The sequence below is a fragment of the Sphaeramia orbicularis genome, unplaced genomic scaffold (genome assembly GCF_902148855.1).
Source record: "Sphaeramia orbicularis unplaced genomic scaffold, fSphaOr1.1, whole genome shotgun sequence".
Taxonomy (NCBI): Eukaryota; Metazoa; Chordata; class Actinopteri; order Kurtiformes; family Apogonidae; genus Sphaeramia; species Sphaeramia orbicularis.
This window is the reverse complement of record NW_021941650.1, coordinates 58,586-71,064: the sequence shown is the minus strand read 5'-3', so window position 1 is coordinate 71,064 and position 12,479 is coordinate 58,586. Positions and strand designations below refer to the sequence as shown.

General features: G+C 39.5%; 1 protein-coding gene across 1 annotated transcript in view; it reads left to right on the top strand.

The window, feature by feature from the left end:
* Positions 1-8,891: 8,891 nt before the first annotated feature.
* LOC115416711 (ATP synthase subunit g, mitochondrial-like) overlaps positions 8,892-12,479 on the top strand; it is a 14,499-nt gene continuing 10,911 nt past the window's right edge. Inside the window, exons 1-2 of the mRNA XM_030130558.1 lie at positions 8,892-9,039; positions 9,432-9,592. Of these exons, the coding sequence (XP_029986418.1) occupies positions 8,988-9,039; positions 9,432-9,592 (213 nt within the window). The 5' untranslated portion in view covers positions 8,892-8,987. The remainder of the gene's footprint in view (positions 9,040-9,431; positions 9,593-12,479) is intronic.

Here is a 12,479-nt window from a genome sequence, read left to right as displayed (position 1 = left end):
TAGCTTGTGTCACTGGTGGCTTCATCTTAATTGTAAAACATGAAAAACAAAAATAGTGATAGAAATATATAATGAATAGACTATAAATAAAAAATTCTGTACATCATATTAAAGTTTTCACTTTTATCAGAGTCAGAGCAGCTTTTGAAGAACCTTTTTTTTCTTTTTTAAAAATTATTTTTAGTATTTTTATTGGCACAAAGCAAATTTACATAACAAGAATGGGAAAAATATTACAGAAGAGTAATATAGAACTACATTTGGAGACATGGTGGAATGGTTGAACACAACTATTACAACTATCTGAAACAAAATAAACAAAAAGATTAAGACATGTGAAGTGTAATGAAAATATTGAAACTGAAAGAAAAATAAATAAATAAATCTGACAGGACAATAGAGCACAAAAGACTAAGGCAAGATACAATTAAAACAGCAAGGACTTAAACTAAAATAGAGCTTTTTGGATTTTTTCTTTCTTTCTTTTTTACATATTTACAATATACTGAAGAGATTTTTAATACTTAATAAAATCACATAAAAAAGGTTAAAGGAGGGGTTCATGTTTTTCCACTTGCAAGTATGAGTATAATATTTACCCAAAATAATAATAAGGTTAACATTATCTTTGTCATTAACTTCTAATGAATCCATAAAATAAATAATATCACATAAAGAAAAAAGACGGAATATTTTCAGTTTTTAAGGACAACCAACCGTGAATATCAGCCAAAAAGGAAATGCTGTGTGAACAATTAAAACACAAATGATCAATGGTTTCAGCTTCAGATGCAGCTTTAGAAGAACCCTGTATTATTATTAGGCCCGAGCCGAGTAAAGCCGGCGCAGGGCCTATTGAGTCTGCAGTGGGCGCATGGGGACCAAATCGCCAGTGACGCGGTCGCCTTTCGCCACTGTCGCCTCTCTCACACATATTCACATTCACGGCACTGAGACGTTTCCGACGATGTACATGACATGTGCACAAATCGCATATTTACACCTGCTCAGAATGAATGGGAGTCAATGGGACACGCCCACTCGGGGTTAGTCATGTGTGTGTAAGTGCACGACACGTGACATCTGACCCCACACACATGTGGGGGACCTCGAGAACTTTCAAAAAAGGGCAAATACGTGGTTGCCATAGAAACGGCTATATTGTTCTTGCTCAGATTATTATTATTATTATTTTATTTTTTTAATTTATTTTTCTTTCTCCTGCGCTTTGAGCTCAATTTTGACCCTCTGAACATTTACGAAAACTCACCAAATTTTGCCTAAAATTCAGAAGTGCGAGAAATTGAATTTACATATAGGTTTCGTAGATGTCGGTAAAGAAATGTTGCGGCAGCGCCCCCTTGAAAAGTGGAAATGCATTGCGCCAATGGGAGAGCGTCCAACATAAAGTTTGTCGTAGAGCCACGAAAATCGGTAGACAGATTCATCATGAGGAGACAAACAAAAAATATTATTATGGCCACGCCCCTAAACCAACCCTTTGTCGGCCATATTGGATTGAAATTTCCAAAATGCTGAGTCAGCGTTTTCGCTGACGTTGTATTTTAACTATCTCCTCCTTGGCCGTTTGGCCGAATGAGCTCAAAATCGGTGTACAGTATCTAGACAAGTGGGGCATCAAAAGTTTGCCGAATTTTTTGAATCGGCATCACTGTTTTTGTGTGACGAGGTTGCAAACTTTGCGAAGTTTTTTCGAAAATTTACCATCACAAAAATTGCTTCAGCTCAGACATACGAACACCGATTTGGCTGAAATTTGACTCAGACGTCCATCTCCCAGGCCTACACCCATTTATTAAAAGAAATTGAAATTTCGCACTATAGCGCCCCCTACAAATGTACATTTACAAAAATGACATCAGTTCGGACATACGAACACCGATTTGGCTCAAATTTGACTCAGACATCTGTCTCAAAGGCCTACACCTATTTATCAAAAGAAACTGAAATTTTGCAGTACAGCGCCCCCTGCAAAAAATTTTAATATTTTTTTATTAAAATTGCTTCAGTTCGGACATACGAACACCAATTTGGCTCAAATTTGACTCAGATGTCTATATCCCAGGCCTACACCCATTTATCAGAAAAAAATTAAATTCGGCGCCATAGCGCCCCCTACAATGTTACCTTTATGAAAATTACTTCACGTTAGACATGCGAACACCAATTTGGCTCAAATTTGAATCAGTTGTCAATCTCCCAGGCCTACACCCATTTATCAAAAGAAATTGCCACTTCGCTCAGTAGCGCCCCCTACAAATTTACCTTCACGAAAATTGCATCAGTTCAGACATACAAACACCGATTTGGCTCAAATTTGACTCAGTGGTACATCTCACAGGCCTACACCCATTCAATGGAACAAATTGAATTTTGGCTTATAGCGCCCCCTACAGATTTATTTATACAAAATTTTGTTCAGTTCGGACATACGAACACTGATTTGTCTCAAATCAATTGTCAACGTCCCAGGCCTACACCCATTCATCAGAAGACACAAAATTTGGGGCTAGAGCGCCACCTGCTGAATGATGAGCATACTTCCACTGGACGTGCCCTTGGCGAGGGCCTTTAGATGCCGTTTGCGGCTTTAATTTTTATTATTATTATTATTATTTTTTTTTGTCTTATTTTTCTTTCTCCTGCGCTTTGAGCTCAATTTTGACCCTCTTAACATTTACGAAAACTCACCAAATTTTGCCTAAAATTCAGAAGTATGAGAAATTGAATTTACATATAGGTTTCGTAGATGTCGGTAAAGAAATGTTGCGGCAGCGCCCCCTTGAAAAGTGGAAATGCATTGCGTCAATGGGAGCGCATCCAACATAAAGTTTGTCGTAGAGCCACGAAAATCGGTAGACAGATTCATCATGAGGAGACAAACAAAAAATATTATTATGGCCACGCCCCTAAACCAACCCTTAGTTGGCCATATTGGATTGAAATTTCCAAAATGCTGAGTCAGCGTTTTCGCTGAAGTTGTATTTTAACTATCTCCTCCTTGGCCGTTTGGCCGAATGAGCTCAAAATCAGTGTACAGTATCTAGAGAAGTGGGGCATCAAAAGTTAGCCGAATTTTTTGAATTGGCATCACCGTTTTTGTGTGACAAGGTTGCAAACTTTGCGAAGTTTTTTCGAAAATTTACCATCATAAAAATTGCTTCAGCTCAGACATACGAACAGCCATTTGGCTGAAATTTGACTCAGACGTCCATCTCCCAGGCCTACACCCATTTATTAAAAGAAATTGAAATTTCGCACTATAGCGCCCCCTACAAATGTACATTTACAAAAATGACATCAGTTCAGACATACGAACACCGATTTGGCTCAAATTTGACTCAGACATCTGTCTCAAAGGCCTACACCTATTTATCAAAAGAAACTGAAATTTTGCAGTACAGCGCCCCCTGCAAAAATTTTTAATATTTTTTTATTAAAATTGCTTCAGTTCGGACATACGAACACCAATTTGGCTCAAATTTGACTCAGACATCTATATCCCAGGCCTACACCCATTTATCAGAAAAAAATTAAATTCGGCGCCATAGCGCCCCCTACAATGTTACCTTTATGAAAATTACTTCACGTTAGACATGCGAACACCAATTTGGCTCAAATTTGAATCAGTTGTCAATCTCCCAGGCCTACACCCATTTATCAAAAGAAATTGCCACTTCGCTCAGTAGCGCCCCCTACAAATTTACCTTCACGAAAATTGCATCAGTTCAGACATACAAACACCGATTTGGCTCAAATTTGACTCAGTGGTACATCTCACAGGCCTACACCCATTCAATGGAACAAATTGAATTTTGGCTTATAGCGCCCCCTACAGATTTATTTATACAAAATTTTGTTCAGTTCGGACATACGAACACTGATTTGTCTCAAATCAATTGTCAACGTCCCAGGCCTACACCCATTCATCAGAAGACACAAAATTTGGGGCTAGAGCGCCACCTGCTGAATGATGAGCATACTTCCACTGGACGTGCCCTTGGCGAGGGCCTTTAGATGCCGTTTGCGGCTTTAATTTTTATTATTATTATTTATTTTTTTTTTTGTCTTATTTTTCTTTCTCCTGCGCTTTGAGCTCAATTTTGACCCTCTTAACATTTACGAAAACTCACCAAATTTTGCCTAAAATTCAGAAGTATGAGAAATTGAATTTACATATAGGTTTCGTAGATGTCGGTAAAGAAATGTTGCGGCAGCGCCCCCTTGAAAAGTGGAAATGCATTGCGTCAATGGGAGCGCATCCAACATAAAGTTTGTCGTAGAGCCACGAAAATCGGTAGACAGATTCATCATGAGGAGACAAACAAAAAATATTATTATGGCCACGCCCCTAAACCAACCCTTAGTTGGCCATATTGGATTGAAATTTCCAAAATGCTGAGTCAGCGTTTTCGCTGAAGTTGTATTTTAACTATCTCCTCCTTGGCCGTTTGGCCGAATGAGCTCAAAATCAGTGTACAGTATCTAGAGAAGTGGGGCATCAAAAGTTAGCCGAATTTTTTGAATTGGCATCACCGTTTTTGTGTGACAAGGTTGCAAACTTTGCGAAGTTTTTTCGAAAATTTACCATCATAAAAATTGCTTCAGCTCAGACATACGAACAGCCATTTGGCTGAAATTTGACTCAGACGTCCATCTCCCAGGCCTACACCCATTTATTAAAAGAAATTGAAATTTCGCACTATAGCGCCCCCTACAAATGTACATTTACAAAAATGACATCAGTTCAGACATACGAACACCGATTTGGCTCAAATTTGACTCAGACATCTGTCTCAAAGGCCTACACCTATTTATCAAAAGAAACTGAAATTTTGCACTACAGCGCCCCCTACAAAAATTTTTAATATTTTTTATTAAAATTGCTTCAGTTCGGACATACGAACACCAATTTGGCTCAAATTTGACTCAGACGTCTATATCCCAGGCCTACACCCATTTATCAGAAAAATTTTAAATTCGGCGCCATAGCGCCCCCTACAATGTTACCTTTACGAAAATTACTTCACGTTAGACATGCAAACACCAATTTGGCTCAAATTTGAATCAGTTGTCAATCTCCCAGGCCTACACCCATTTATCAAAAGAAATTGCCACTTCGCTCAGTAGCGCCCCCTACAAATTTACCTTTACGAAAATTGCATCAGTTCAGACATACGAACACCGATTTGGCTCAAATTTGACTCAGTGGTACATCTCACAGGCCTACACCCATTCAATGGAACAAATTGAATTTTTGCTCATAGCGCCCCCTACAGATTTATATATACAAAATTTTGTTCAGTTCGGACATACGAACACTGATTTGTCTCAAATCAATTGTCAATGTCCCAGGCCTAAACCCATTCATTAGAAGACACAAAATTTGGGGCTACAGCGCCACCTGCTGAACGATGAGCATACTTCCACTGGATGTGCCCTTGGTGAAGGCCTTTAGATGCCGCTTGCGGCTTTAATTTTTTTTTTTTCTTTCTCCTGCACTTTGAGCTCAATTTTGACCCCCTGAACATTTACGAAAACTCACCAAATTTTGCCCAAAATTCAGAAATGTGCAAACTTGAATTTACATGTAGGTTTCGTAGATGTCGGTAAAGAAATGCTGTGACAGCGCCCCCTTGAAAAGTAGAAATGTATTACGCCAATGGGAGCACGTCCAACGTAAAGTTTGTTGTAGAGCCACGAAAATCAGTACACAGATTCATCATGAGGAGACAAACAAAAAATATTATTATGGCCACGCCCCAAAACATACCCTTAGTCGGCCATATTGGATTGAAATTTCCAAAATGCCGAGTCAGCGTTTTCGCTGACGTTGTATTTTAACTATCTCCTCCTTGGCCATTTGGCCAAATGAGCTCAAAATCGGTGTACAGTATCTAGACAAGTGGGGCATCAAAAGTTAGCCGAATTTTTTGGATAGGTGGCACCGTTGTTGTGTGACGACGTCGCAAACTTTGCAAAGTTTCTTCATGAATTTACCATTACAAAAATTGCTTCAGCTCAGACATACAAACACCGATTTGGCTGAAATTTCACTCAGACGTCTATCTCCAAGGCCTACACCCATTTATTAAAAGAAATTGAAATTTCGCACTATAGCGCCCCCTACAAATGTACATTTACAAAAATGAAATCAGTTCGGACATACGAGCACCAATTTGGCTCAAATTTGACTCAGACATCTGTCTCCCAGGCCTACACCTATTTATCAGAAAAAATTTGAAATTTGGAGCTATAGCGCCCCCTACAATTTTACCTTTAAGAAATTACTGCACTTCAGACATATGAACACCAATCTGGCTCAAATTTGAATCAATTTTCAATCTCCCAGGCCTACACCCATTTATCAAAAGAAATTGCCATTTCGCTGGATAGCGCCCCCTACAAATTTACCGTCACGAAAATTGCATTAATTTGGACATACGAACACCGATGTGGCTGAAATTTGACTCAGACTTCTATCTCCCAGGCCTACACCCATTTATTAGAAGAAATTGAAATTTTGCACTATAGCGCCCCCTACAAATGTACATTTACAAAAAAAAAATCAGTTCGGACATACGAGCAACAATTTGGCTCAAATTTGACTCAGACATCTATCTCCCCGGCCTACACCTATTTGTCAAAAGAAACTGAAATTTTGCACTACAGCGCCCCTACATAAATTTTTAACATTTTTTTACTAAAATTTCTTCAGTTCGGACATACGAACACCGATTTGGCTCAAATTTGACTCAGACGTCTATCTCCCAGGCCTACACCCATTTATCAGAAATATTTGAAATTCGGTGCCATAGCGCCCCCTACAATTTTACCTTTACGAAAAGTACTTCACGTTAGACATACGAATACCAGTTTGGCTCAAATTTGAATCAGTGTTCAGTCTCCCAGGCCTACACGCATTTATCAAAAGAAATTGCCACTTCGCTCATTAGCGCCCCCTAATAATTTACCTTCACGAAAATTGCATTAATTCGGACATACGAACACTGATTTGGCTCAAATTTGACTCAGTGGTAGATCTCGCAAACCTACACCCATTCAATGGTAGAAATGTATTTTTAGCTGCATAGTGCCCCCTACAGATTTACTTATCCAAAACTTTCTTTAGTTCAGACATACAAACAAAGATTTTCCTCAAATTTGAATCAGTTTTCGATCTCCCAGGCCTACACCCATTCATCAGAAGACAATGAAATTTGGTGCTAGAGTGCCACCTGCTGAACAATGGACATACTTCTACTGGAAGTGCCCGTGGCAAGTGCCTTTAGATGCCGCTTGCGGCTTTAATTTTTTTTTTTTTGTCTTATTTTTCTTTCTCCTGCGCTTTGAGCTCAATTTTGACCCCCTTAACATTTACGAAAACTCACCAAAACTTGCACAAAATTCAGAAATGTGAGAAATTGCATCTACATATAGGTTTCGTAGATGTCGGTAAAGAAATGTTGCTGCAGCGCCCCCTTGAAAAGTGGAAATGCATTGCGCCAATGGGAGCATGTCCAACATAAAGTTTTTCATAGAGCCACGAAAATCGGTACACAGATTCATCATGAGGAGACAAACAAAAAATGTTACCCATTTATTAAAAGAAATTTAAATTTTGCACTATAGCGCCCCCTACAAATATACTTTTACAAAAATGACATTGGTTCGGACATACGAACACCGATTTGGCTCAAATTTGACTCAGACATCTGTCTCCCAGGCCTACAACTATTTGTTAAAAGAAATTGAAATTTCGCACTACAGCGCCCCCTACAAGTTTTTAAAAAAATGTTTTTATTAAAATTGCTTCAGTTCAGACATACGAAAACCGATTTGGCTTAAATTTGACTCAGATATTTATCTCCCAGACCTACACCCATTTTTCCGAAAAATTTGAAATTTGACACTATAGCGCCCCCTCCAACTTTGCCTTGACGATAATGGCTTCAGTTTGGACATACAAACACCGATTTGACTCAAATTTGAATCAGTTGTCAATCTCCCAAGCCTACACCCATTTATCAATGGAAATAACCATTTTGCACAATAGCGCCCCCTACAAATTTACCTTCACGAAAATTGCATCAGTTCGGACATACGACCACCGATTTGGCTCAAATTTGACTCATTGGTACATCTCGCAGGCCTACACCCATTCAATGGAACAAATTGAATTTTGGCTCCATAGCACCCCCTCCAGATTTACTTATAAAAAAAATTTGTTCAGTTCGGACGTACAAACACTGATTTGTCTCAAATTTGAGTCAATTGTCAATCTCCCAGGCCTACACCCATTCATCAGAAGACATTGAAATTTGGTGCTAGGGTGCCACCTGCGGAACGATGGACATACTTCTACTGGACGTGCCCGTGGCGAAGGCCTTTAGATGCCGATTGCGGCTTCAATGCTTTTTCTTCTTCTTTTTTTTTTTTTTTTTTTTTAGAGCTGTGTGTGTATTATTATATATACATATATATATATATATATATATATATATATACATATACATATATATATTTTTTAGATCTGTGTGTATTATTATTTACTTTTTTTTCTTTTTCTTTTTCTTCTTCTTCTTTTTTTTTGAGCCGTGTGTATTATTATTTTTATAATATATATATATATATATATATATATATATATATATATGTATATATATATATATATATATATGTATATATATATATATATATATATATATATATATATATTTAGATCTGTGTGTATTATTATTTACTTTTTTTTCTTTTTCTTTTTCTTCTTCTTCTTTCTTTTCTTCTTCTTTTTTTTTTTTTTGGAGCTGTGTGTGTATTATTAGCCGTGTGTTTCTGTGCAGGCAGTTTCCGGGATAGCTGCGGCTCGGGGTCCTTCTTCTGCGGCTCGGGGTCCTTCTGCTGGAGGTGACATTCATTCGGCTGACAGAAACAGAAGAGCGGAGACTGCCGAGGAACCTTTGAGTATGGCACAGGCAGTGCAGAAACTGGTGGCCAAAGTCCCGACCCTGCTGGGCGGTGAGTCCACAACTGCACACACTGAACTAAAAACTGCAAACATTGAACTAAAAACGGTGAAATTCAGCGGAAATGAGGCCTGTTGGACTGTTTGTACTGGGCTAACGGTGTGACCGAACAACTGCCGACATTTACATGAAAACACAGGAAATTCAGACGGAGATGACTGAATAAAACTGTTTATCAGTTATTAATCTTTTTTTAAATCATAGGAACTGTTGTCTTTCAGCTGCCTGTGTATTGTGACTCATATTGTTTGGAATTTATGAACTTGTATGCTAGGGTGCTAATGCTAACATGCTAGTGCTAGTGGTCAGCATGCAGCTTTAAGCTAATGCTAACTGTTCTGTTCTCTAAGGAACTAGCTAACAGTGTTGTGGGTTCTTGTCCAGCCGCTGTCACCTACTCCAAACCTCGGTTAGCCACATTCTGGCACTACGCCCGCGTCGAGCTGGTCCCCCCGTCCCCTGCGGAGATCCCCAAAGCCATCGAGGGGGCCGCAGGTCTGCTGAAGGCCTTCCAGTCCGGACGCCTGGGTCAGACCACAGTCAGGGTGAGTACGGGTCACACAGACCTGGGTCAGACCACAGTCAGGGTGAGTACGGGTCACACAGACCTGGGTCAGACCACAGTCAGGGTGAGTACGGGTCACACAGACCTGGGTCAGACCACAGTCAGGGTGAGTACGGGTCACACAGACCTGGGTCAGACCACAGTCAGGGTGAGTACGGGTCACACACACCTGGGTCAGACCACAGTCAGGGTGAGTACAGGTCACACAGACCCGGGTCACACAGACCTGGGTCAGACCACAGTCAGGGTGAGTACGGGTCACACAGACCCGGGTCACACAGACCTGGGTCAGACCACAGTCAGGGTGAGTACGGGTCACACAGACCTGGACCTGGAGGACTCCCACAGATCTAAAGTCTCATTGGGGTTTCCAGTTTGAGTCTTTAACTTTCAAATGGTGTCACATAAAACAAATCCATGAGCCTCATTCCACTGATCTGTGTGTGTGTTCTATGTAGTCTATATGTGTGTGTTCTATGTAGTCTATATGTGTGTGTTCTATGTAGTCTATATGTGTGTGTTCTATGAAGTCTATATGTGTGTGTTCTATGTAGTCTATATGTGTGTGTTCTATGTAGTCTATATGTGTGTGTTCTATGTAGTCTATATGTGTGTGTTCTATGAAGTCTATATGTGTGTGTTCTATGTAGTCTATATGTGTGTGTTCTATGAAGTCTATATGTGTGTGTTCTATGTAGTCTATATGTGTGTGTTCTATGAAGTCTATATGTGTGTGTTCTATGTAGTCTATATGTGTGTGTTCTATGAAGTCTATATGTGTGTGTTCTATGAAGTCTATATGTGTGTGTTCTATGTAGTCTATATCTGTGTGTTCTATGAAGTCTATATGTGTGTGTTCTATGTAGTCTATATGTGTGTGTTCTATGAAGTCTATATGTGTGTGTTCTATGAAGTCTATATGTGTGTGTTCTATGTAGTCTATATGTGTGTGTTCTATGAAGTCTATATGTGTGTGTTCTATGTAGTCTATATCTGTGTGTTCTATGTAGTCGTAGTCCATATCTGTGTGTTCTATATAGTCTACAGGGTGGGGAAGCCAAATGTACACTGAACATTTAGTTGTTTTTTCTCAGCAGACACTACGTCAGTTGTTTTGAACCCAAACATATACTGATGTCATAATCATACCTAACACTATTATCCATACCTTTTCACAAACTTTTGCCCATATGAGTAATCAGGAAAGCAAACGTCAAAGAGTGTGTGATTTGCTGAATGCACTCGTCACACCAAAGGAGATTTCAAAAACAGTTGGAGTGTCCATAAAGACTGTTTATAATGGAAAGAAGAGAATGACTATGAGCAAAACTATTACCAGAAAGTCTGGAAGATACTATTAAAGAAGAATGGGAGAAGTTGTCACCCCAATATTTGAGGAACACTTGTGCAAGTTTCAGGAAGCGTGTGAAGGCAGTTATTGAGAAAGAAGGAGGACACATAGAATAAAAACATTTTCTATTATGGACATTTTCTTGTGGCAAAAAAATTCTCATGACTTTCACTAAACTAATTGGTCATACACTGTCTTTCAATCCCTGCCTCAAAATATTGTACATTTTGCTTCCCCACCCTGTATATATATGTGTGTGTGTTCTATGTAGTCTATGTGTGTGTTCTATGTAGTCTATGTGTGTTCTATGTAGTCTATATGTGTGTGTGTGTTCTATGTAGTCTGTGTGTGTGTGTGTGTTCTATGTAGTCTATGTGTGTGTTCTATGTAGTCTATGTGTGTTCTATGTAGTCTATATGTGTGTGTGTGTTCTATGTAGTCTGTGTGTGTGTGTGTGTTCTATGTAGTCTATGTGTGTGTTCTATGTAGTCTAAATGTGTGTGTGTGTTAGAGATTCAAGGTTCAAGGTAACTTTATTTGTACATGTGGGTAGATTTGTTTTGCGGCAAGCTATCGCTTACTGCCGGTCGCTGCGTGCGATATGGGTTTTTTAGGGCCGATACCGATTATTAGTAGTCAGAGGAGGCCGATAACCGATATTTGGAGCCGATATTCATTTGCAGTAAAAGTGTAAAAATCGGCGTGAAAATTTTTGAATAATGCAAACACTGAACTTTGTTTAAATGCCTAAAACATGTTTATTTAATCAAACAAATAGAAAATAATAGCTCCAGAAGTGCATGGATTTCCTAGACTCAGAAGCATCTCTTATAAAGTTGAAAGTCCTTCTGCGTTGAAATCCGACGCAGAAGGAGTACGCACTGCGGAGAGGAGAAGTTTTCTGGTGTGAGAAGCTCCAGAGAGAAAACACATGTGTGGAAGGTAAAGGCAGAAAACTCTTCTGAAACTGGACTAAACATCCCTGTGCTCTACATCTGATAACAACTACTAATGTTTCAGAAGAACGTCAGAGCAGAAGAAACATTAGCGGCAGCTCTGCTAACTTAGATGACCTCCTGACATGTGTGTGAATTAGACTGCAGAGAATATGGAGATGGAAACAGTCTGTGAGAGAAAAGCATGTGTGGGATTAAGAGAGAGAGTAAAAAACTCACTTCACTTGTTTTATGGAAGCACGCTGAGGTGGAGTCTGATGAGCTTTGACCAGAACATGAGTTCAGTCTGGATCTAAACGCTCTATGTGTTAGTAATGGAGAACATGTATAGAACACAGTCTGATCCCAAGTCAGTCCCAGTCTGAGTGTGTGTGTGTGTGTGTGTGTGTGTGAGGACAGCTTCCACGTCAACCAATCAGAGGGCAGAGAGTGGATAGTGCGGGGGGGGGGGGGGGGGGGGGGGGGGGGGGGGCTGCATCTGTTCTATGTAGTCTGTGTGTGTGTGTGTTCTATGTAGTCTGTGTGTGTGTGTGTGTGTGTTCTATGTAGTCTGTGTGTGT